This window comes from Fusarium vanettenii (assembly GCF_000151355.1).
Source record: "Fusarium vanettenii 77-13-4 chromosome 1 genomic scaffold NECHAsca_1_chr1_3_0, whole genome shotgun sequence".
NCBI classification, from domain to species: domain Eukaryota; kingdom Fungi; phylum Ascomycota; class Sordariomycetes; order Hypocreales; family Nectriaceae; genus Fusarium; species Fusarium vanettenii.
Window position 1 is genome coordinate 818,872 of NW_003315881.1, and position 23,927 is coordinate 842,798.

General features: G+C 53.0%; 8 protein-coding genes across 8 annotated transcripts; 6 read left to right on the forward strand and 2 right to left on the reverse strand.

Annotated features, from left to right (window-relative positions):
* The first annotated feature begins 1,951 nt into the window (after positions 1–1,951).
* NECHADRAFT_102357 (uncharacterized protein) lies at positions 1,952–2,967 on the forward strand. The gene has a single exon (XM_003053402.1). It carries the CDS (start codon positions 2,067–2,069, stop codon positions 2,706–2,708), a length of 642 nt encoding a protein of 213 aa, XP_003053448.1. The 5' UTR covers positions 1,952–2,066; the 3' UTR covers positions 2,709–2,967.
* A 1,988-nt stretch (positions 2,968–4,955) lies between these two features.
* On the forward strand, positions 4,956–8,557 carry NECHADRAFT_89992 (uncharacterized protein; the record flags this gene model as incomplete). Its single annotated transcript, XM_003053403.1, has 2 exons — positions 4,956–7,665; positions 7,716–8,557. 2 exons carry the CDS (start codon positions 4,956–4,958, stop codon positions 8,555–8,557), a joined length of 3,552 nt encoding a protein of 1,183 aa, XP_003053449.1.
* Positions 8,558–8,664: 107 nt separating this feature from the next.
* On the reverse strand, positions 8,665–9,998 carry NECHADRAFT_65523 (uncharacterized protein). Its single transcript, XM_003054123.1, has 3 exons — positions 9,777–9,998; positions 9,042–9,656; positions 8,665–8,987 (listed from the first exon to the last, which is right to left on the reverse strand). Exons 1-3 carry the CDS (start codon positions 9,991–9,993, stop codon positions 8,848–8,850), a joined length of 972 nt encoding a protein of 323 aa, XP_003054169.1. The 5' UTR covers positions 9,994–9,998; the 3' UTR covers positions 8,665–8,847.
* A 535-nt stretch (positions 9,999–10,533) lies between these two features.
* NECHADRAFT_102358 (60S ribosomal protein L9) lies at positions 10,534–11,863 on the forward strand. The gene is made up of 3 exons (XM_003053404.1): positions 10,534–10,642; positions 10,856–11,337; positions 11,412–11,863. The coding sequence occupies exons 1-3, from the start codon at positions 10,597–10,599 to the stop codon at positions 11,463–11,465; spliced, it is 582 nt and encodes a 193-aa protein (XP_003053450.1). The 5' UTR covers positions 10,534–10,596; the 3' UTR covers positions 11,466–11,863.
* Positions 11,864–11,892: 29 nt separating this feature from the next.
* Positions 11,893–13,884, reverse strand: NECHADRAFT_98734 (uncharacterized protein). Its single transcript, XM_003054124.1, has 2 exons — positions 12,474–13,884; positions 11,893–12,419 (listed from the first exon to the last, which is right to left on the reverse strand). The coding sequence occupies exons 1-2, from the start codon at positions 13,540–13,542 to the stop codon at positions 12,328–12,330; spliced, it is 1,161 nt and encodes a 386-aa protein (XP_003054170.1). The 5' UTR covers positions 13,543–13,884; the 3' UTR covers positions 11,893–12,327.
* Positions 13,885–15,159: 1,275 nt separating this feature from the next.
* NECHADRAFT_65526 (uncharacterized protein) lies at positions 15,160–16,993 on the forward strand. The gene is made up of 3 exons (XM_003053405.1): positions 15,160–15,531; positions 15,653–16,178; positions 16,226–16,993. Exons 1-3 carry the CDS (start codon positions 15,234–15,236, stop codon positions 16,839–16,841), a joined length of 1,440 nt encoding a protein of 479 aa, XP_003053451.1. The 5' UTR covers positions 15,160–15,233; the 3' UTR covers positions 16,842–16,993.
* A 464-nt stretch (positions 16,994–17,457) lies between these two features.
* NECHADRAFT_31155 (uncharacterized protein) lies at positions 17,458–18,756 on the forward strand (the record flags this gene model as incomplete). The annotated part of the gene is made up of 1 exon (XM_003053406.1): positions 17,458–18,756. The coding sequence occupies one exon, from the start codon at positions 17,458–17,460 to the stop codon at positions 18,754–18,756; it is 1,299 nt and encodes a 432-aa protein (XP_003053452.1).
* A 2,761-nt stretch (positions 18,757–21,517) lies between these two features.
* Positions 21,518–23,772, forward strand: NECHADRAFT_31772 (uncharacterized protein; the record flags this gene model as incomplete). The annotated part of the gene is made up of 3 exons (XM_003053407.1): positions 21,518–21,698; positions 21,845–22,773; positions 22,828–23,772. 3 exons carry the CDS (start codon positions 21,518–21,520, stop codon positions 23,770–23,772), a joined length of 2,055 nt encoding a protein of 684 aa, XP_003053453.1.
* Between the last annotated feature and the right edge of the window lie 155 nt (positions 23,773–23,927).

Consider the following 23,927-nt stretch of genomic DNA (forward strand, 5'->3'; position numbering starts at 1 on the left):
GGGCAAAGACGGAGTCTACATGAGCTGGACCAAGCAGGTAGGTAAGTTTGGGGTTTCTTGGGTTAGGGCATACTCTTCATCTCTATCTCGGTTTATGTCGATTTCTCTTTGGGTTACCGTGGCCATTGCTTGGGACTTGCAAGTGGTGGCATACTTCCATGGTTGGACTGACTTGTGTTGCGTTGTGGTTTTGGCGAGGACAGAACTGATGAGTTGCCATTAGTATTTGTTCATAAGCGGGTTTCAGTCACAGTAAAGGGGAGCACAGTTCTCGTTCTCGACACAAGGTTGGCGTTGAACCCAAAGCCACATAACGCCGAGGGGGGTGAGTTGCCCTGTCGGGGTGTAAACACCACCCTCTGGACATGGGCTAGTGGAGGGATTAGGGCTCAGTGTTGGCTCAGTGTTGGCTCAGTGTTGACTCAGTGTTGGCTGGAATAACTAGCTGTCTTCCGGGTTGGCGGTACTCTGCGAGTCAGTTCTGGGTGACTCGGCAGTATTTCAACCCAGGGTTGATCTGTGGGTGTTTTAGAGTTTCCGATGGCACTTGTGCGGCTCGAACTCCCCGAACGGGGTCTTTCTTGCGGCGCCTGGCGTCTGAAATTCTCCGACTGGGCTTGTCGGGAAGGGGTGGGCAAAGCAAGTACATGGCCCCTTGATTGAAGGTTGTTGTTGCACGGAGGAGGGCTCCTTGAACTCCTGTATGTGGGATTCCTGTTCTAGAACTGAGGAGTTCTATCTCATTTTAGGGCTTGTTTCATCAGAGCAGTTGTTATGGTGCATTCAGTGGTACTTCTTGAGATGGCCCAGAGAACAGCTTGGGTGGTAGACCTCCGACGCTGTTGTCGAGGGCTCCCGAGTTGATGCAGTATGAATATCTTATTATTATTTTATTTTTTTTCAAATTTTTATTTAAAGGCGATTTCAGAGTGTGAATTGTTCTAGCCTCGTCTCGTAATTCGGGCTTGTAGTCGATCTTCGGGCTCAGTTAACCCATCAAGGGCCGGGCTGCAACTATAATAAAGAACAGATCTTGAACACATGATAACATCATGACCCGATGTTAACACAGTGGCCTATTTAAACTTCTGCAGCAGCAGAAGAGTCATACCTAGCTGCCGGGCCTGTAGTCGAATCTACTATACTGATCCGGTTTAATCGCATCTGATTGCGTATCATGCTTGCAGTGTCTCTACGTCGGTACGTACTAGAGAGCTTGCGATTACTATAATCCGAAAAGAAAGACCAAAACTCATAAAATACTTTATTTCTTATATAAAAAGACTCACAGGTAGAAGGAAACCATGAAAAATGCATGTATTCGACCTGTATTATTTGTTTTCACATGCTTGGGGGTTGGGATAGAGTCAGGTCTAGGGTACTCACCAAGTCTCGCATTGTCTTGCATTACATAATCAATCTCAAGCCCCGAAACTGACCAAGACCCTCTTCCATCTTGAACAATCTATCAGACTCTTGAAAACGCCAATTGATTGGATTGCAATGCTAATTACTATTTTCGCTAGCCGCAGTTAATCATAGAATATGCAGGAAGAATCATGAAGCAATTACGAGACCATGAAATTTTCGAGGTCGAGTGTCCAGCACACTCTCGTTATCCCGTGCACTGGCGGAATTTGCTGGAAGCTTCCACCACCGTCCACCAGGTGCCCGCAGCTGCCGGCAGCAACGGGCATACACATTCACACGATTTGATGTCAACATCACGCCTGATGCTGCGTAAGCCTGCGTGTGTCACGTCTTCTCTGCCTGTCTAAGACGGTCGAGTCAATTCTAGAAGCTCCAAGTGGAATCCTTCGCGAGCATTCACGAAGGCCTGGGAAACAGCCATCTCGATCTGTCCTACATCACCCCCAAGTATAAAGCAGTGCTTTACATCCCCCAAAGCTGGGAATCTTTCTTCATCAGAACACACACAAACAAACAACACAAGCAACAACTTCAAAGCTCTCTTGCACTTTGCAAATCAACTCCTTCTTCAAGCTCTTCAAACAACCAACCTGAAGCAAACCACCTTCAACACTATCACCTACCAACCAAACAAAATGGCTTTCTTCCCCCGCAACTTCTACAACTCCGACGCCTCTTTCACTCCCCTCTTCCGTCTCCTCGACGACTTTGACAGCTACTCTCGCCAGGGACAGGGACAGAATGGCCGCCGCACTGGTCTGAGCCACTGGCAGCCCAAGTTTGATGTCCGCGAGACTGCAGAGGCCTATGAGCTCCACGGCGAGCTCCCTGGAATGAGCAAGGAGGATGTCCACATCGAATTCACCGAGCCCCAGACAATGCTCATCCGCGGCAAGACCGAGCGCACCTACACTGCCGGCACCCCCCCTGCTGGCCTGGTTGAAGACACCGCCATGAGCGGCGCCATCACTGAGGGCAGCGACGACGGCAAGAGCACGCACTCTCACCAGGCCACGGTTGAGGATGAAGCTGAGGCCAACGCCCATGAGAAGGGCGCCGAAGTCGTTCAGCAGCCCAAGGAGGAGGTCCAGAAGAAGCCTGCCGACTCCGCCAAGTACTGGCTCACTGAGCGCAGCTTTGGCGAGTTCTCTCGCAGCTTCAACTTCCCCACCCGCGTCGACCAGGACACCGTCTCTGCTACCTTCAAGGATGGTATCCTGAGCATCGTCGTCCCCAAGGCCAAGAAGCACGAGTCTCGACGCATCACTGTCAACTAAACGACACAAACAACAACACCACTACGCAATCATGAGGTGTACTTGATAACGAATCGCGGAGGACTAGCACCACAGATGATTTGATTTGCAACTTTCCTTTTCCGAGTCAAGGCTGTTAAAGACTCACATTCTCTGTATTACTCGCATGGACAGGTGTTTTAGCAAGTTTTCTTTGATGATTGTTAATCACAAGTGGCCTGCCTTGGTCCTTTCGCTCTCTTGTACAATAGATGAATAATAATTCAAAAAAGTCAATCACAAATTCGTCCCAAGTGCCAAATCGTGACATGAGATATTCAGGATGAGAATGAAACCCCTTCAACACATGAAGCAAATAAAAAGAGAATGTTTTGTTAGGTAGCCAAGCTCATTCCAGCTGAGCTGAGGATGATATGATGTCGATCCCTGCAATCGAGCCTGTCATTGAAGCATGCAATCTAAATCACGTGACTTGGCGTAGCGAGCCTGGCGCTGTTGCCTTCCACTAACGCGTCCCACCGCGCTTTCCATCAACACCATCCCCCTCCTCCTTTGCCTGATTACCAATTTTCTCCCTTCTCCTCACACTTTCAATTCACCCCGAGGTCTCACTTGTCTTAACAATTGTATCAAGAAATCTCGTCAATCAACATGAGCGAGGAATATGATGAGGCCCAGATGGGTGAGGATGGCGGCATGCCCGGCCCTGGTGCCCCTACGCCACTCTCCGCCTTGGAGGTAAGTAACTGGTATCTGGAGATCGTGGCATTCACTGACCATTGTCTACCCAGGGAGTCGCGGGTTTGACGAAGCGCGATATTCAGCTTGTAGTCGATGGAGGCTACAACACGGTCGAGTCGGTCGCCTACACACCACGGCGAGTACTGGAACAAGTCAAGGGTATCTCGGAACAGAAAGCAGCCAAGATTCTGGCTGAGGGTACGTAAAAGAACTGCGAGATTCATGGCGGGATGATAGCTGACATCTTGGTAGCCTCTAAGCTTGTTCCTATGGGCTTCACAACTGCCACGGAAATGCACCAGCGACGTAGCGAACTTATCTCCATCACAACCGGATCCAAGAACCTGGACACTCTCCTCGCCGGTGGCATCGAAACTGGCTCAGTCACTGAGCTCTTTGGTGAATTCAGAACCGGAAAAAGTCAAATTTGCCACACACTTGCTGTTACCTGCCAGCTGCCCTTCGACATGGGCGGTGGCGAGGGAAAGTGCATGTACATCGACACGGAGGGCACATTCCGCCCTGTGAGACTGCTGGGAGTCGCCAATCGCTTTGGCCTCTCCGGAGAGGAGGTCCTGGACAATGTTGCCTACGCCCGCGCATACAACTCGGATCATCAGCTTCAACTACTCAACCAGGCCGCCGCTATGATGTGTGAGACGCGGTTCTCACTTCTCATCGTCGATAGTGCAACCTCACTCTATCGAACCGACTTCTGTGGCCGTGGCGAGCTCTCAAACCGACAGACTCACCTTGCCAAGTTCATGAGGACGCTCCAACGTTTGGCAGATGAGTTTGGTATCGCGGTGGTCATTACAAACCAGGTCGTGGCTCAGGTCGACGGTGGACCAAGTGCCATGTTTAACCCAGATCCAAAGAAGCCGATCGGTGGAAACATTATCGCTCACGCTAGTACAACCAGAATCAGCCTGAAGAAGGGCCGTGGCGAGACTCGTATTGCGAAGATCTACGACAGTCCCTGTCTTCCAGAGAGCGACACCCTGTTTGCAATTGGTGAGGAGGGCATCGGCGACCCTGCCCCCAAGGACGTGGACAAGGATTAAATGGTCGAATTTAAAGTCTGTATGAGCGACGGAGTATGTGATCATGGTCCTTTGGGTTGTTGGCGTTGATTTTCGAGGTCTTGTTTGCCGTGTTTTCGAACTCATTTCTAGGGTGCAAGGATCGCAGGGCTTGTTTCGAAGTGCATCTGTGGCTAAAGAGTCTTTCTCATGGTGTAAAACAGTTTCTTGTACTCTATTAAACTGGGAATATATTTAAACCACGACTTTTATGTGAATTATTGAGTGATTCTGTGGTGAACATGGTTGCGTGATGCCTTGTGTAGAGCTGATTGCCATTTTGGGTTAGCGCAGGCGCGACGCCCAAGTTCCACCCAGAAATTCTGCCAGGCAACGCGACCGCATCTCGCTCGCAAGAAATCGATTTGCGCCTACTTTGGGTATCGCATCCAAACTCCTAAACCACCACCTCCATCACACGATCGAGCCGATTTATGGAGGCGAGATGGACTCAGGCGAGACGCAGTATCTCTTCAAAGAGACTCGCGTGAATCTCGAGCCTCCAGCTCCTTCCAACGTTGTCACCATCCGAGTACCCTCCAATTCGATCCACGGTCGGGGCCATCGCAAACCAGCACGAGACGGTTCGGGCGAGGACGAGACGAGTTTTCGATCAAAGACCTTGGCGACATCATCGTCCATTTATCATCGGCAATGGCACGACACGCCGCGCAGCTTTCTGTGGCGGATCCTTGAGGATGGCACTCTGTTGAGCATCCGGGCTGTTGATGTCTGCAAAAAGACCCAGGCCGCTGATGCACCTCTGGTGCTCAACTTCCACTTTTCTGTGCCTATTCAGCCAGAGTGCGTGGCGTTCTCCGACCCAGAGGAGCATGATTCGCTCTGCGTATTCGTCCTCGACCAGGCATACCAGCTTTACAGCTTCACCCTGCGACCGGACCTGTTCAGGAAGAGGGCTGCTGTTGATGCTGGGCTCTCAGAGCTGGGCAAGGTTCAGGCACCATCAGGCCTAGGCTTCAAGAGCCCTCACCGTATGGTGGCTGTGACTGCGGAGACACTCCTTGTGACAGTCAACGATGGTGGAATGATCCGTCTGGACAAGAACAAGTCCCACGAACGTAGGTCGACGGTAAACATTAACAGTACGTCTTTACTGACATCTATAGTATCTGCGCCCCTTTGGACCGAGTCATTCTTCAATGTGCAAGGATGGGCACAGAACCTCCGAAGCCTACTGCCCTTCCAGGGGAAACACACGATAAAACACGGCAAGGTCAACATGGAATACAGCTCAGCCACGTCGGTCGAGGTCACTAGTTTTGGGCTTGACGATGCTCTCTTTGCCATCACTGTCTGCCTGGATCACAGGATGCGTATCTGGAACATTAACGATGGTCAGATCCTGTATACGGGCGACATTCTGAACGCCGAAAGGAACCCGCAAGAGATTGGCAAATGGGCCATTGACCCTTCTCAATCCAACTTGGTCCAAGTTACTGGACGGAACCGAGGACAGCGTATCTGCGCGACCTTTTCACCTATCGGTGCTGGCGAGTTCAAGTTCTGGAAGATCATCGCCAAGGACCCTCACACTATCATCGTCGAAGACCTTTCTCCCAGCAACGCCTTGGTCCCAGCCACACCGTCATCCTCTGATGTATGGACTCTTGCTGATTTCATTCTTTCATCCCCTGCCGAGAGCTCTATCCAACTCTGGACCCTCTGGAAGAACAACATTACCTACAGGGTGCAGAGACTCGAGGTGGACCGTAAGAACATCTCGCAAAGTTGGGATGAGAGCTGGGACGGTGTCTATGCGGACCCCACGGTTGAAATTGCAGAGGAGTCCGGACCCTGGGATCCAACCGACGTCACTGAGAAGTGGCTGCGAATCATTCTCAAACCAGGTCGTTTCACAAAGGCTACACTCGAAATAGCCTTGACGATCTACGAGCGCGGACTGGGAACTACAAGAGAATTTGCCAAAGGCCGTGGATTGGCAGAGTCGATATGCTCTGTCCTTGGTGCTGCCTCGACCTTGGACCGAGCCTCATCTGGAGCTATGGACTATGCGGCATTCCGAGCGTCGAGTGAGTCACAATGGAAGAGGTTTTACCGACTGCTTCTTGAGATGGATAAGCAACGAGGAGAGGCTATCGGTCTTTCTCTGGATCCCAACACAGATTTGACTTGGGTGGTCTGCGCAGACTTTGTGTCTGCCATCAGAGACTGCAGCACCCTGGAGCGACTGTGCTATAACCTCTCCACACCTGAGGTGGATCATGTCGCTCATGCTGCCTTGCTAGCTTCAGGTCTTAGCTTTGTGGATGGACTCGCAGATAAGTATACGCAAGTCTCAGAGGCCGTGCTACGACATGAGCTGTTTGAGGATTCATCCAAGACGGATCTCGAGAGAATTCAATACTTCTCCGACAAGTCTGGATTCTGGCGGGGAGTCACAGATGACGACGCCTATCAGGTCACGGATACGCTCGGTCAGAACTTCAAGACAGTGACAGATGAACTCTACGCCGATGTGATGAACCTCATCGCCGCACCAGCAGAAGCCAAGACCCGAAATCTGAAGCATCCTTTGACCGAATTTGGAAGAAAACTGGTTGTCAAGGCGGTTCAGGACAGCATCGAGTTGCAATGGAGGGCATACTTCAGCCAGCTCATTCTTCTCGTGCATATGGAGTTCGAGTTTGACAATGAAGCGGACGCTCTCCACCACCGCGTCGACATTGGGCACGTCTTCAGACAACTTGTGGCAGCTCTGCGAAGGCTAGAACTTCTCAAGTGGCTCGCTCACACCGAGCTATCAGTAGCCAACAGCCGGGAGAAGAGCGAAACTGGCACTACATCAAAGAAGAGCGCCGAGGATGTCCAGTTGGTGACGGCTCTCGAGGTCAACCTGGGTCATCTCCTTGGGTTCGCCAACAAGAACGAGTCACTCGCCATTGGCATCACCGATCTCGTTACAAACCTATGCGCGCCAGATAGCGACATCGAGGTCTCGCCATCGCTCATCCAGTGCTCTCTCATCAAGAGAGAAAGGGCAGACTTGGCTCTTGATCTGGCTCCCTTCTGTGACCAGAACCCCTTTCCCACCTACATCCAGGGTCGTGTGCTGCTAGCACTCAATGACTTTAACGCTGCCGCCATCAACTTCAAAAAGGCAGCCATTGGCATGAGTGAGTTTCCTACTTGCCATTGTCCTGAGGATTAACTAACAGTCTACTAGGTGCTGAGAATACTGAAGGTGACCGCCACAGCAGCGGCCTCCTTGACGACACAGAGTGGAACCTTTTGAACCACGGGCCTGCTAAGTACTACTCGCACATCGTCGCTCTGTTTGAGAAACAAAAGGCCTACTCGTACGTGGTTGAGTTTGCCCGTCTGGCGATACAGTTCCTGGGCTTCAAACAGGATGCCACCTTTACCAAGACGGACATGCAAAGCCGGCTATTCAACGCCGCGGTGGCGACATCACAGTTTGAACTCGCCCACACCACCTTGCTGTTGATTAAGGATCAGGCTATGAGGTCTTCCAGTCTCCGTAAGCTCGTCGCCAGAATGTGCGAGACATACCACACCATCGAGCTTGTGGCTCTGCCCTTCCCTGGCTTGCAACAACAGGTGGATGATCTTCTAGCACAGAAGTCCAAGGCCACCTTGGATGTTACGGAAGGGTTCCCTTACCACCAGGTGCTCTACTCTTGGCGGGTCAAGCACAACAACTACCGTGGTGCGGCCTCGGTGGTGCTGGACCGGATTCATAAGCTTCGAGGCGCCGGCGAGGGTGATGAGGTGACAGGAGAGGACATTCTTGACACTCCCGTCACGAGACAGTACCTTTTGCTCATCAACGCTCTCAGCTGCGTGGAACCCAAGCAGGCTTGGATCTATGACGAGCCAACGGTACCGACGACAGGATTTGGGCGGAAGGGCGAAGAGGTTACAAAGCGCAAGGTGGTGTCCTTGGCGGATATTCGGAAGCAGTATCAGGATGAGCTGGACCGAATTGCAGCCATTCACAACAACCAATTTGGATTCGAGGCGGATGATGTTATGGAAATTGTATGAGCGCCGAGTGAGAGGCGGGAGGCGGTTCATGTAAACTAAACAAACGTGTTTGCTTTAAAGACTCACAGGGGCGCGATACCTAGGTAGGACATGTTTATGGGATCATACCGGATTGATTAATTGTTTCATATGAAAGGATGACTTGTTTATACGAAAGGACTGCACCAGTTTCCATCACCCGGTTATTCCCATTCTTTGAAACCAAACGCCAGAACCGATGCTAGAAAACGCGCAGAGAGCTGACAAGAATATACACCGGATTCAACAAGAACGACATGTAAGTATCACTACTATGCCTGAATAGCAGCGCCTATCTGCTTGTTCTCTGGGTGCGCCGCCAGCGCGTGGGTGCCCGCGTTGGGGAGAGGGGCGGCGTCAGGGGCTTGGCGGTAAAGGATGATTTCAGATTGCTTAAAATACCGTCGAGCATCTGGGATATCTGTTAGTAGGTTGCTCGGAGCTATGGGTGGAAATACCGGCTTACCTTCGTCGATGAGGACCAGGCTCAAGTAGTAGCGGGTAGAGAACTTCTTGTTGACGTCGCGGAACGTAGGTGTCAAGTCGAAGCCTCCGAGGAATAGTCGGATGGGAATGGTCTCGCCGCGCGACGGTGAGCCGTCCATGATCTCGAACCGTACCAGGGTCTCGCTCTCGTTGTACTGGTTGGGGGCGGCGCCCGTCGTCTCCCTCCGGATGATGGACAGCTCCATATGCTTGATCTTGAGGCGGACCAGCAGGAAATAGATGCGGCCGACGATGACGTCCTTGAGGTGGTACTTGGACTTGCTATACTCAAACTCGATGTGGAGGCAGTCCTCGATACCCACGTCCATCTTGATGCTGCTGTTCATCTCGGGTGGGATGCGATAGCTGTAGACCCAAATGTCCTTCTCCCGGATGACGTCGGCCATGCGGCGCGAGACGGTGACGCGCACAAAGTAGCGCAGCTTGACGTTGATGCCGTTGTACGACTCGTACTGCTTCTCGACGTTCTTGAAGTTGAAGTCAAAGGTCTGGGGGTGCTGGAGCTCGCCGGGCGCGGCGAGCTCTTGGTTGAGGGAGAGGAACTCGTAGTGGTTTCCGCGATCAAAGAACATTTCTGCACGGCGTGTTAGCATCTGATGGTTCGAATAGAAGAGCTGGCGCATCGAGGGGTGAGGTTTCAGGGGCTAGGCGGCAACGTCGGTGCCATCGTGTCCCGCGCAAATGTGTCGCGTACCTATCGTGCCGATAAACTGAACCTTGATACCGGTATGTTCAAGCCTCTTGCCATCCTTGGGCCTGACGGTGACGGCGCCCTTGACAGACTCGCCATCCATGAAGAGGGGCGCCTTCTCGCGGCGGTTCTTGTCGAGCTTGACATCGACCATGGATCGGTCGTCGGCATCGTCGAGGACAATGTCGATATCGACGGGAGTCGCGAAAAAGTACGACATGATGGCGAGTCTCTATATCTGCCGTTTGTTTGAAGAAGCGCGGGATGAGGCTGCGAGGCTGAGAGGCTGGCGCGGACGGGGTTGGGCTTTTGGTGGTGAGGACGTCGGAGGTCGGCGGCGCTGACGTATCGGCCGGGGCTGGGCAGGGGACCGGTGGGGACCCACCTGAGCTCTCCGTTGCATGAGGACCGAGTTGGAGTGTAAAGATGAGGATATTGACGTCTAATATTTGTTCAATTGCGATGAGATTTAGAGGAAGCAATCAAAATATTATACAAAAGTGTTCCTCAAGTTATTTTTCGTTTAAAAATGCGGCATCATTCTGATTTCAACTCACAAAGCTGTTTCTCGTCCTCTTCTCAACCCACTACACCCTCTCATTGGCTGGAGCTCTACCCACGGAGAAACAAAACGCCCGGGATCCGCCAGCTTTAGGTTCTCTGCCCACACGAGGGGCACACGGCACGTGATTCCTCGCACACGAAATTTGCCGTCTTTTTTTTACCTCCACGACCCGCACCAAGTCGAAATCAATCCGCGGCCGATTCTCCCAGATACCCTCAACCCCCCGACAATTCAACTAACCCTCCCACAGCCGGCAGGATGAAGTACATTCATTCCCAGGAGCTCCTTGAGATCCCCGAGGGGGGTACGTTGCGCCCATTCCCCTTGAAATTCACAACGTCGCCGATCCTGGATTTCCAAACATGGCTGGAATTTCTTCGCGATGGGGTTTTGTTTGCGCCTGCGCACAGCATGTTCAAGAAAATCCTCGCAGAGGTCCAGACTGTTGGGATTGTCCACGGACGGCGTCGAAAGAATTGAGGAAAAGCTCGGAACACTAACATTTATCGTCTTATAGTCAAGGTTGCCATCAAGTCGCGAGTTGTCACCGTCGAGGGCCCCCGAGGCAAGCTGGTCAAGGATCTCAGCCACCTGGCCGTCAACTTCACCGTTCCCAAGAAGAACACCATCTCGATCGAGATCCACCATGGTGTCCGCAAGAACGTCGCCACCCTCCGAACCGTCCGCACCATCATCAACAACCTGATCATCGGTGTGACAAAGGGCTTCAAGTACAAGATGCGATACGTCTACGCCCATTTCCCCATCAACGTCAACGTCTCCAAGAGCGCCGAGACCGACCTGTTCGAGGTTGAGATCCGAAACTTTGTCGGCGAGAAGCTTGTCCGCCGCGTCGTCATGCAGCCCGGTGTCGAGGTCGACGTCTCGACCGCTCAGAAGGACGAGCTCGTCCTCTCCGGCAACGACCTCCAGAACGTCTCCCAAAGCGCCGCCGATATCCAGCAGATCTGCAGAGTGCGAAACAAGGATATCCGAAAGGTAGGGCAAGCCGACACACGGTCAAATCCACGCAATGCCTCTGAGCCACGATTTGCTAACACGGTACATTACAGTTCTTGGACGGTCTGTACGTTTCCGAGAAGGGCAACATTGTTCAGGATGAATAGACGCGGACACGGACACGGATCTTGTTTCTTTTGCGTTTCTGGGTCTCAGGAGTGGCGAAGGTTCATCGTTGCATGTCACGTAGCAAAAAAAGAATGGGCTACGAAACAAATTTCAAAAAGCAAAGAGATGATGACTCTGGTGCCGGCACAATCTTCTATGAAATCTCGCCAAAAAGTGCGTTTTGTGACGTTTGTGGAGCGAAGCGGGGGAAGATTCATTTTAGACGAGGGTTCTGGCCGCCTGTTAAAAAAAAGACAATCACCCTCTTGTCATTGGAAGATGATGATGAGTTAGCTATATACCTGAGAAGCCAGGGCGATCTTGGATATTGGATCGTGTAAAAAACGAGCAATTGAAGAGGTCGCTCGCTAATCCATTAATGAACAACAGACACATGCAAGGTGACGATAAAAGTGGGCAAAAGTTGGGTGTGAAAATGAGGTTTGCTTTCTTTAATTCCATTATGCCATGCCTCATCGATATATCCATCTTTATATATCAAACTCGTGAATTTTTCTTGACCTTTCGTGGCAAGTCATCTCTACTTTCCCTCGTGACGTGATCTCTTAAAAAAACATAACCGTAACCATAATCCATGCGTGCAAAAAACAATCGTGGTGAAAACTTAGTGTCGAGAAGGGGGTTGCGGGAGGATTGGGGGTGATGGAAAAGGAGGAAGAGGGAAAAAATCAACAGGAGACAATTATATACGAGAAACCGGAACGCCAGTAGCCCAATGTGCGAAGCAACAAGTCGAGCGTATATCCATTTCAGCTCGAGTCCCTATGTCAAATGCGGAGACATGTACAGATGTGGGAGGGAGATGGTGATGAAGGGCGAGTGAGAAGCCGTCGTCTCAGATCAAGGTCGAGGAGAGCGGGAGTAGTATGACCTCGCTCGGCTGTCTCGTGTACGGCGAGTGCGGTGTGTTCTTCCACCAGAGCTTGAGCTGCCTATTTAAGTTGTTAGCTTGAGATGTATTGATTGTGTTTAGAAGCTGGACTTACTGGGGCTGGTGCCGGTGTAATCACTGTATGAGTAGTAAGAGTCGCTGTATCGCGAAGACCCACGGGATGACCGCGCGGGCTTGGTGCTAGCAGGTCGCTTGTCCTTCTTGAGGTTGAGCAGAGCCAGGAGCGTAGCCGCGAGACCGGCGATGCCGAGCCACTTCTTACCGCTCGACTTCTTCTCGCGGCGGTCACCGGCTGCGGATGGGGCACCACTCATGCGAGACTTGCGAGAGTAGGCAGAGGGTGGGGGACGGCTTCCGTGACGGGAGTAGCGCTCCTCGACAATATCGACTTGCTCACGACTATCCTTCTTGTCCTTCTTGCCAAAGAGAGCGAGCCAGAGACCACGGGCGATGCAGCAGAAGCAGAGTAGCAGGAGGAGAGCGACACCAGCAACGGAACCGATGACAATACCGGCGATGGCGCCAGCACTGAGACCGCCGCCGCTGGTTGAACCCTCTCCGGCCGCAGCCTCATCGCTGGTCGAGGTGGCCGTGGCCTCGGAAGTGGTCTCAGTCCCAGTAATAGTCTCAGTCTCAGTGCTCTGGACGCCGCTAGTAGTGATGGTGGTGGTGCCAGTGACTCGGTAGGGAGCAGAGTAGCGGGTGGTGACCTTGCCGTCGCTGGTGATGATAACAGCAGTAGGCTCGTCGTAGCCAGGCTTCGCCGAACACTGGCCGTCGTAGGCGCACGTCTGCCATCCAGCGCAGCAAATTTCACCACAGGCCTCTTGCTCGTCGTTCTTGGGTACACAGTCGACGCCCACGGTAGGTTCAGGAGCAGGCTCCCAGCGGGTCATGATCGTGCTGGTGTATGTCTTGGTCTCGGTCCAGGTGGTGGTGAAGGCACCGATGTAGCCCTTGACGCAGTTTGCGACGCCATCAGCAGTCTGGCAGACCTCGTTGGAGCCACAGCAGTATTGATTGTCAGAGCCGCAGTAAGAATCGCAGGCGCGGGGCATGAGATAAGAGTAGCCGAAATCGTGTAGATCATCTCGGGGAAAAGGCTTAGCAGATCCCAAGCCAGCGATGGCGAGGAGCACCAGCTGCCTTGACGACAAGCGCATGACGGCGGCTTCTTTTCTGTGGTTGGTTGGTGCTCTCGTTTCTTCTCTTTCCCTGCGCAGTGCGCCTTGTCGCAGTGGATGATGTAGAATCCAATTCCAGTCCAAGCTCACACCGATGTCGAATTGACTCGAGGTTTTTAAATGGATCTCGTGTGAGTCAAACGTTGCGAGATTAATCTGTCAGGTCCTCGCACAAACGGTTCTGGAATGCGGCAGAAGCGGGTGTGTCGCGGGGGTGAAGAGAGGAATGCGGGCGGTGAGGTCGAGTGCGTAGTATTAGGTATTAGTGCCCAAAACCTGGAAGTAGAAGTGCGGCTCGTATAGGCGGTATGTGAGGGTGAGGATGACGAAGCGAGGCCCCGGGGATGATGCTGGGTGGGAGAAGGAGGGAGAGAGGTTAGAATTCTTTGAGTTACGATGGAGAGAGAGGGAAAAAATTGAAGTCGAGAAAATAGCAGTGCCAAAAGCTGGGCGCTGCAGCAAGAGTTTTAACTAGGCGGCTGGTGCTGGTGGTGGGCTGCGGGAAAGGCTTCGTTCTGGTTCCCAACCTCCCACTTACACCCAACCTCTTTGATTTCTCACGACGTGTCTGTCACCAGGCACTTTGACACGCACGCGCGAAATAAGGGGTCCCTGGATCCACACTGACGAGGGAAAAATCAGCGAAATTCAATACCACGTTGGAGAACAGGGGGAAGACTCAGTCCTTTTGCTCTTGTCGGTGTAAACAGGTCTTTTTCCGTTGAAAAGCTTCACATGCAGCTCAGGAGTTGAGAGTGAGTGACGTTGGTGTCGGACAGCGACGAACAATGGCGGGGTGCCAGCTCATGACACCTCCACTGAACAAGCCTGTGCTCGCTCACTGGACAACTATCGATAACGTAGCTCAGGGCAAAAAGCGCCTGGTCCCGCGGGATGGACCGGGGGGTGTTCTAGAGCCGACAGCTTCCAAGGCCGGGCGTCGACAACTGGACGAGAACCCCCCTGCCGGGCCTGCGACCTGTTCGTGGCCGCCCTGAAGCTAGACCGCCTACAGAGCTTGGCCCTGGGGAACTTGAGACTGACACGAGGGTACGTACACCCCATCACCACTTTACACCCTGGGATGGATCAAGACGAGCGGTTTTCATTGCAGGGCGGGAAGCGCGAACGCGTCTGATGCATGCTCTAATTAATCATCCAGGGGCCAACGTCCCTGCAACCGAGGGTTCCACCATCTCATTGGGTATTTACGGGGTTTTGGCTAAGGATGTGGCCGTCAGACGACGACATTGACAAGAAACTGGGAGGTTGGGAGAAGGACCTTCAGGGATCGATTCCAAGTTGGGCCTGGAGGATCTCTTGGTCAGGCAACCAGCTCAAGCCACATGGCTTGCCTCGCACTAGCCACATAATGAATGCATGCAGCCACATGAGCTCGAGCCACACATGATGGTGGCTTGATTTGTGGCTAGGTTAGCGCCCTTTTTGAGCTCCAGAGTTTCCAGGTTCCAGTTGGGTTGGCAGCTGTGACGCTCCGCGCGGCTTGCTTGGTTGCATCACCGGCAACCTCATCTCACCAGCTCAGCTCGCTCTTTTCATCCGTTTTCCCATTCGAACCCCCGTCTTCCGTCAACCCCCTCGGTCTCCTCCCTTGGCCCATCGTCCGACCGCTCGTATATTCTGCTGCTCGCAGCCGCGACGCTGTCATCATGTCGCTCGACCCGCCGACGTACCTGGCCTCTCTCCAGAGCAACATCCGCCAGCGACCTATCCCATGGGACGGCGCCGTCAGGGCAGGCACCCTCACCGAGGAGCAGTATGCCAAGATTCGCGCCGTAGACAAGGCAAAGAAGCCTGAGCAGCGAAAGGAGATTGTCTCGGGGGATATCGATGGATACCGCGTCTTGTTTGTTGGCGATTCGGGAAAGACCAGTGTTCTCGAGACGGCAGGAAAGCATGCCAACGTGAGCCAGTACATCCTCGTTTTGCTAGGCGATCTTCTTGAGGGTAAGTTCATCTCGCACTTGCCCACGCGCGACAAGAGGCAGGGGTGCCAGAACCCTTTACCTCTGTTGCCACTCTTTCATCATTGAGACTGCAATTGATCCTAACCTACTTCTCCTCCTAGCTGTTCCATCCCTAGCCAAAGCCCTATTCAAGACCAAGGAGCCTTATCGACATTTTTTGCCTCTGCTCAACTCCACCAACCCTGAGGACCCTATTCCATTGCTTACTGCCCACGCCTTGACCACCCTCATGGCTCTCGCTCGAGACGAGTCCCAAGCGACACTCCAGGCTCTGCCCGTGGTGCTCTCTTACCTTTCTGGCTTGGCCAAGAGCTCCGATGCCGGTCTGCAGGATATCGCCGTGCAGGAGTATTCAGCCCTCCTCCTGGGTCATGTGTCAAGGGTGCAGTTCTGGAACCAGCGAAGCGAGACGGTTGAGCCCCTCATCAAGATCCTCCAGACGGCAGCTGGCATTGGCAACGGGGGCAACTCATCTGCCAGTCTCTGGAGCGGCAACGCGAGCACTCGTTCTACCGGCTTCGAGGGTTCGTTGGGCGGCGGAGTTGGCCTGCAGCTCCTCTACCATGCTCTCCTTGTCATCTGGCAGATAAGCTTCGAGGCCGAGGACATTGGCGACGACCTCAACGAGTAAGTCCCCCGGTCGTCCCCTACAGTATTTTACTAATCCCTCCCAGTGAATACGACATTGTTCTGCTTTACACTCAGCTTCTACGACTGTCCCCCAAGGAAAAGACAACCCGACTAATCTTGTCCACACTCTACAACCTGCTCGAGAAGAACCAAAAGTCTCTACTCCCTACTGCTGTTCTCGCTCGTCTCCCCGCTCTCCTGGACAACATCGGTAGCCGCCATCTGACCGACCCTGACTTGCTGGAGGACCTCTCGAGCCTCAAGGAAATGCTGGAGGAGTACACCAAGACCAAGACCACATTTGACGAATATGTGGCCGAGGTGCAGGCTGGCCACCTCCGATGGTCGCCACCTCACCGAAGCACAGTCTTTTGGGCTGAAAACGCCCGCAAGATCCTCGAGTATGAGAATGGAGAGATCCCTCGGAAGCTGGCCGAGATTATGCGACAGCCATGGGAGAACGACAAGCAGGTACTCGCTATCGCCTGCAACGACGTTGGATACCTGGTGAAGGAGGTTCCTGAGAAGCGATACCAACTGGAGAGAGTGGGACTCAAGAGACGGATTATGGAGCTCATGCAGTCGGATGACGAGAACGTGCGATGGGAGAGTCTTCAGGCACTGGGATGTTGGCTGAAGTATAGTTTTGAGCAGCAATAAGCTGTCGGCAGACTCAAGCGAGGCTCTGCTACGGTGTCTTATTTTGTTAGGTGGCGTCCGGTTGTTGCTCGGTCAGAGTCCGCGCGCTTAGAGGAATCACGGTAGACGAGCCGCGGCGGGGGCATCAGCTGTAATTGGCATACTTTTTGGTTATATGTAGTCTCTGGGCCTCATTGAGAGGCACCACTATATCGCGCGCTGAGAATGAAAGTTCAAAAACACTCAAACATGAAGCAGATACAGTCAATGCCAAGTGAGACAACATTGCTCCGTCCAAAAGTGCCGAGTTGCGGGTTTTCCGTCTCTCGGAGCTCGGAGGGCGCTCCGGGGGACCGGGGTCGGTTTTCGGAAGCAAAGACCGTGGTTGATGGTTGATAGGGCGCGCGCGGCAATCCGAAGCCCCGCTGAGAGTGCAGTGAGAGTCAAAGGTGGTACCGCAGGTGCAAGCGCGGCCCGGAGTACGGTTAGTAACTTTGCAGTGAGTAAAAGTTGCTGAGCGCCCTCTCGGCCTCTTGTTTACCTGCTTCCTACATCCCCTCATCTTCCTCTCCATCGATCAATTGACTCTTTTCTTACCACCAATACCGTCAATTGGATCATCATGAAGGGCCTCAACATGGCTGCGAGGGCTGGTCCCCGTCTTCTGGTCTCTGCCACTGCCCGTCCTACGTCATTCGCTGCCCTCCGGCTCTCGCAGCAGAGCGTGCGGTGCGCATCCGGTGCTTCTTCTGACCTCAAGAAGACGCCTCTGTACGACCTGCACGTCGCCAAGGGTGGAAAGCTGGTTCCCTTTGCTGGGTACTCGCTCCCCGTGCAGTATTCTGACCTCACGCTCGCCCAGTCTCACCACTGGACCCGAAACCACGCCTCGCTCTTTGATGTGAGCCACATGGTGCAGCACATCTTCAAGGGCAAGGATGCTGCTGCTTTCCTGGAGAAGGTTACGCCTTCGGACTGGGCCAACCACGGTCTCATGCAGAGCAAGCTGACTACCTTTTTGTGGCCTGGCTCCGGTGGTATCGTTGATGACTCCGTTGTCACCAGGCTCGGCGAGGATGAGTACTACGTCGTGACCAACGGTGCCTGCCTTGACAAGGACACCAAGTACTTTGACGAGGAGCTTGGCAAGTTTGGTGGTGACGTCCAGTGGACTCGCCTCGACAACTCTGGTCTGGTTGCTCTGCAGGGTCCCCAGAGCGCCGAGGTTCTGAGCGAGGTCCTCGCCACTGATATCAACCTCAAGGAGCTCTACTTTGGCAACGCTGTCTATGGAGAGCTGAAGCTTGCCGACGGTAGCAAGACTCACCCCGTGCTCATTAGCCGTGGTGGCTACACCGGCGAGGACGGCTTTGAAATCTCGTTCAATGGCAAGGAGTATCCCGCCTTTGAGACTACTTCTCCCGCCATCGAAGCCCTCCTGGCCAAGGCCGGTCCCGAGCGCCTGCAGCTCGCCGGTCTGGGCTCCCGTGACTCTCTCCGTCTTGAGGCTGGTATGTGCCTCTACGGTCACGACCTCGACGACACCACGACCCCTGTCGAGGCTGGTCTGAGCTGGATCATCCCTCAAGCCCGCCGACAGTCTGGTGGCTTCCACGGTGCCGAGGTCATCCTTCCCCAGTTGACACCCAAGAGCAAGGGTGGCTCAGGCGTGGCTCGACGACGAGTTGGACTCGTGGTCCAGGGAGCACCTGCTCGTGAGGGTGCCGAGATCCACCAGAATGGTGAGAAGATTGGTACCATCACAAGTGGTGTTCCCAGCCCTACGCTCAGCAAGAACATTGCCATGGGATACATCAAGAACGGACAACACAAGGCCGGCACCGAGGTGGACGTTGTTGTCCGAGGAAAGAAGCGCCCGGGCGTGGTGACCAAGATGCCTTTTGTGCCGACCAAGTACTGGAAGGGCGAGGCTTAAATTAAAAGAGAGGAATGGTTTAATATGGATGATTGAAATGTACGGTACGAAGCGAGTCAACATTTGGTATCTGGGATCAATTCAACATGGGGTACTTTTGGGATCATTAGCTTTCAGTGCAATTGGGTGTCGACTATGTGGAAAAGAACTATGCTTAAGCGAGGTGTTCGTATGGCTTGAAGCGGTACCCAAACTCAGCTTAATGGTTCGACAAGCAACAAGGGGTTGTTGTCCTACTTTGAGGATCCGATCCGGTGGATAGGTTCGGAAGTTTAGACCGCGCCATGGAACGGGTAGAGGCTCGGAGGCTCTGCCGAGTGTGGCCCTATGGGCTAATTGATTCGGAGGTCTTGGTGAGCTTCCGAATTGTTGTCATGCAAATGGAGAGCTCATAACCTCCAACCGACGATGAAACAAGCACATACGACCATAGCTCGTAGAGAATACGGGGTCCCGTTCGCTCCCCCATAGTCAAGCTGCGAAGCGCTGAATTAGTAGTTGGGTCGGTGACGACCAGCGAATCCTCGGTGTTGTATGTTTTTTGCTGGTGTTTCTTTTTGTTGCTGTTGGAGATGATGGCTGTGGGTTTCGGTTGTGGGAATAGAGACAAGCGAGCCAGTTTGCAAAATCCATGGCTTTTTGCACTACCTTGAGCGTCTAGAGTGGTGCCATGAATTCCTCAATTCACTCGCTCAGCTACTTGGGTAGCTTTATGTCACGTAGTCCGTGTTGACTCTGCAAGTATAGGCCATGTGTTGAAGCGAAGTGTCAAGTCAACCTAGGTATTATTTTGCACCCATCACGGATACATTCGGCACAGACAAGAAGACTGGCAGTTGATACACGGCGAGGACATCACCTCGGGGAGTTGATGGCCAGTTTCACCAGGTGTAGTAACACAAGGCATACCGACGCATTGGAAGCATCACGAGAATTTTCTACGAGCAAAAGTCATGTAGCCACAGAAAAACCATAGGAAGCCATCACACGAAAACGTATGACCTCCCTCAAACGAGCGGCGAAATGGTCTAGCAACGGCCTCCTCTAAAAGATGAGCACCCGTGGAGAAGACAGAGATGATCGAGACGCCAGCTTTGGATGTTGCCGGCGCCGTCGAGGAGACAATGTTGCGTGAAGAAGAAAGAGAAGAAAAAAACCAGAGGAAAAAAAAATAGGCGGTATATTTGTCAATGCTAGCGTGGAGCTGTTAGCGAACCGTCTCACGCACTGTGCAGTGTGGGGCTAGACTACCCTAGAGAAAGCGGATGTCGTGCATTGGAAATGGTCACGTTCTCCAACATGTCGCCAGCTCAAATGATCTGGACCATTTCGACGATGAGGGGCTCACATAAGTTCAGAAGATGCATTGTCTGACGGGCATCGTGCCACTCTGCTCACGCGAGCTGATCCAGTTGCCTTGGCTCCTCCGAGTATCTAGCCGCGATATGCCGCTTGCTGACCGCTTAGATTCAGATGAGCGAGTCTTCTCTCGTTGACAGCCATTCATAGACTTGGGGGCCATCACGAGGACACACATGTTCGGGGAGTTGAGAAGATGGGGTCTGAAGCTAGTGTCCAATGACACACCGGGATACACCACACACTCTGAACCATCTCACTCTCCGAGCAAAAAAGAAACCGTGATGAAGAGCCCACGCGGTACCACACAATGGAACACTTGCCTGTGCCCGCCCACAGCCACGCTCGACAAATCACTTGCCGCAGAAGAGGGAGCCGTAGTGGATGCGTCCTGTCGTTGTCGGTTCGAGCGCCGAAGAAAGGGATGGATGGAGCAAAGCAACCTTGATGGGTTGTTGTGGGCCTTCACCCATGAACATTACGTATGTGCCGTTGGACCACCCCTGGGCTAGGTATGTTGTTTATTGGAGGTTTCTTTGAGGTGAGTTTTGGACCCTGAAAATGAAACTGTCTTTGTGCTGTTGAAGGCGAGTGTGGGAGAGGGAGTATTTCGAGTCAAGAGACTTGACAAAGATGACCAGCCAAGTCAAAGAATGACAATCAGCACACACAAAGACATCAGCATCCTGAAACTGGTCGTGTGCTTCATGGTCGATCTTCTTGACCCCTCACCCTCCTCCGCTTGTCATTCAGCCGGTATCCAGTCCATCAGCACACGTGTAGTCCGGGCCGCCCAAGATTGGTTCTGGATCCGACATCACCGGGCGCTTCGACGTGAACACACGGCGCACGAGCTGCCCAGGCGGGTTGGGGAAGATGCTTGTGCAGGCGTCACAACGTGGGGGAGGGGCAGTTTTGGATCTTCTTATTGTGTCTATTCTGTCACTCGTCAAAACATAGATATTGTATCATTCCCCCCTCAAGATATAATGACCCTGCCATTCTCGAATGTGGTGGCGGTTCACCGAGCGGTGGAGTCTCTCATCAAACAAAAATTTCCCCTACCCTCCTCTCCAGTGAAATTACACAACCTCTCGCCCTGAAAAGGCTCGGTAGTCCCTTATTGGATGCCTACTCAAACCCGCTGGAACGGACGTGTCCGAGACTGACAGGGGCCCCCATGGTTTTTTTCTTATTTCCCTGCAGGGAATGACCTCACGCTTGCCTCGCCCTACTACTCAATCTCAGCCTCAGCTGCCTTGGACATTTCTTACCTCTTACACCATCAAACTTGACGACTTTTTCGCGACGACTTCAACAGTCATCGAACAACCATTGATCGACCGATATACGAGATAAAGACAAACTTCATCGAGTGGACACAAGACAAGGCATAGGCAAGATGCCACTTACAGGCGCCCGACTGCTCGTGGCAGCCACTCTCCTCTTCCAAACCGTCATCCCATCCCCAATTATCAACGACGATCAAAGAATTCTCAGCACGAATTCACTCGCGACACCGAAAAACGCGCAGCAGCAGAGCAGGAAGCTAAATGGGAAATTTCTCCACATAACAGGTACGTGTTTCCCTGCGTGCGTCGCTGGCAGCCTCTGGTTGGTGCCCTTCAACGGGCATTGGCCTTGCTCGAGACGTGGTGGTGTGCTCAACGTGTTCTTCCCCTTGCAGCCAAACCTACAGCCATTGCTAACGTGAACTCAAACTCTACAGATTTTCACCCTGATGAATTCTACAAGGCCCATTCTTCCACCGCCGAGGGCGTCGCATGCCATCGCAAGCAGGGCCCAGCGGGCACCTACGGCGCCGAGACTACCGACTGCGACTCGCCCTTGGCTCTCGTGAACGCGACTTTGGACTGGATACGCGACCATGTAAAGGATGACGTCGATTTTGTTGTATGGACTGGCGATACTGCGCGTCACGACAGCGACGAAAAGCTTCCTCGAAACTCTGGTCATGTGCTGGGAACGAATCGACAGGTAGCCCAGAAGATCATTGACACCTTTTCCGACAATGGCCAGCTCGACATCCCGGTCATTCCAACCTTTGGCAATAATGACTTCCTCCCGCACAACATCTTTTACCCTGGCCCCAACAAGTGGCTCAAGGCCTACAGCGAGATATGGCATCGCTTCATCCCCGAGGAGCAGCGCCATTCGTTTGCCTTTGGCGGCTGGTTCGAGGTTGAGGTTATCCCGAACAAGCTCTCCGTCATTAGTCTGAACACCATGTACTTCTTTGATCGCAACGCTGGTGTTGATGGCTGTGCCGATACCTCCGAACCTGGCTTCAAGCATCTCGAGTGGCTGAGCGTTCAGCTGCAGCGACTGCGCGAGCGCGGTATGAAGGCCATCCTGGTCGGTCACGTCCCACCCGCGAGGACCGAGAATAAGCAAAACTGGGACGAGACGTGCTGGCAAAAGTATACTCTATGGCTAAAGCAGTTCCGCGATGTCGTGACTGGCTCCGTCTATGGCCATATGAACATCGATCACTTCCTGTTCCAAGACACCAAGGACATTGATCTGAGCCTTTACGACCAGGCTATTGAGCGCGAGCCCATCCAGGACGACTTTTCTGTCGAATCGAAGAGCGATTACCTCGTCGAGCTCAGGGATTCATGGACCGACTTGCCTAACGTGGCTATCAAGGACTTAGAAGCAGATGCCGAAGATGACGACTCTGACGCCCAGGACGATGAAGTAGACGATCTTGGAAAGAAAAAGAAGGGAAAGAAGGGCAAGAAGAAGAAGGGCCTCAAGAAGATTGGCGGCAAATACGGCGAGCGATACCAGGTGTCTTTGGTCAGCCCCAGCGTGGTTCCCAACTACTTCCCCACCATCCGTGTCATCGAGTACAACATCAGCGGTCTGGAGAACACCCCGATTTGGACTGATGCCTTTGACGTGAACGCAAAGGTGCCTGAACAGGTCACTGAAATCCCGGAATTCGATAAGCCTGAGGACGAAGGTCGACAAGAGCTTAAGAGAGACCTTGAAGCTGAGCGAAAGAAGAAGAAGAAAAAGGGCAAGAAGGGAAAAAAGGGGAAGAAGAGGCCCAAGGACCCCCAACTCGTGGTTCCAGATGATCCGCCCAAGAAATCGCTCCCTGGCCCTGCGTACTCTATGCAGCCCTTCACCTTCACCGGATACACGCAGTACTTTGCCAACCTCACCTACATCAACAACGACATGACGGATCCCGCAGACGGGTCCAAGTGGCGTGATGGCGACTTTAGCGACGAGGTGCCCAACCACGACACCCCTCAGCCGCGCGAGTTCAAGTATGAGGTCGAGTACAGCACTTTTACCGACAAGATCTTCAAGCTCCCCGACTTGACGGTCAGGAGTTACTTGAGGCTGGCGAAAAGAATCGCAAAGCAAGAGGAGAAGAAAAAGGCCAAGTCGGTCGGCGAGGTTGATGATGACTTCGAAGACGACGATGATGACGACGAGGAGATCCCCGATGGCTCTGACTCCGACGTTGACCAGTCGAGGAGGAGGAGGAAGAAGAAGGGAGGAAAGAAGGGCGAAAAGACCACTCGAAAGAAGAGCAACAAGGTCTGGAAGCACTTCCTCCAGGAGGCTTTTGTCAACACAATTCCTGAGAAGCAGCTCAAGAAGTGGTCCCGCAAATGATTTCCGTTGTCTCTTTTTTTTCTTTTTTCTTTTCTAGAGAAATCCTTATTCTTCATGTTTGGCATTTTAGCGAAGGGACGGACTGGCATGGATCTCTTGGATAGAGAGAATCGGCGTTTTTGGCGCAGCGAGATATACAAATTTGCCCATGACCT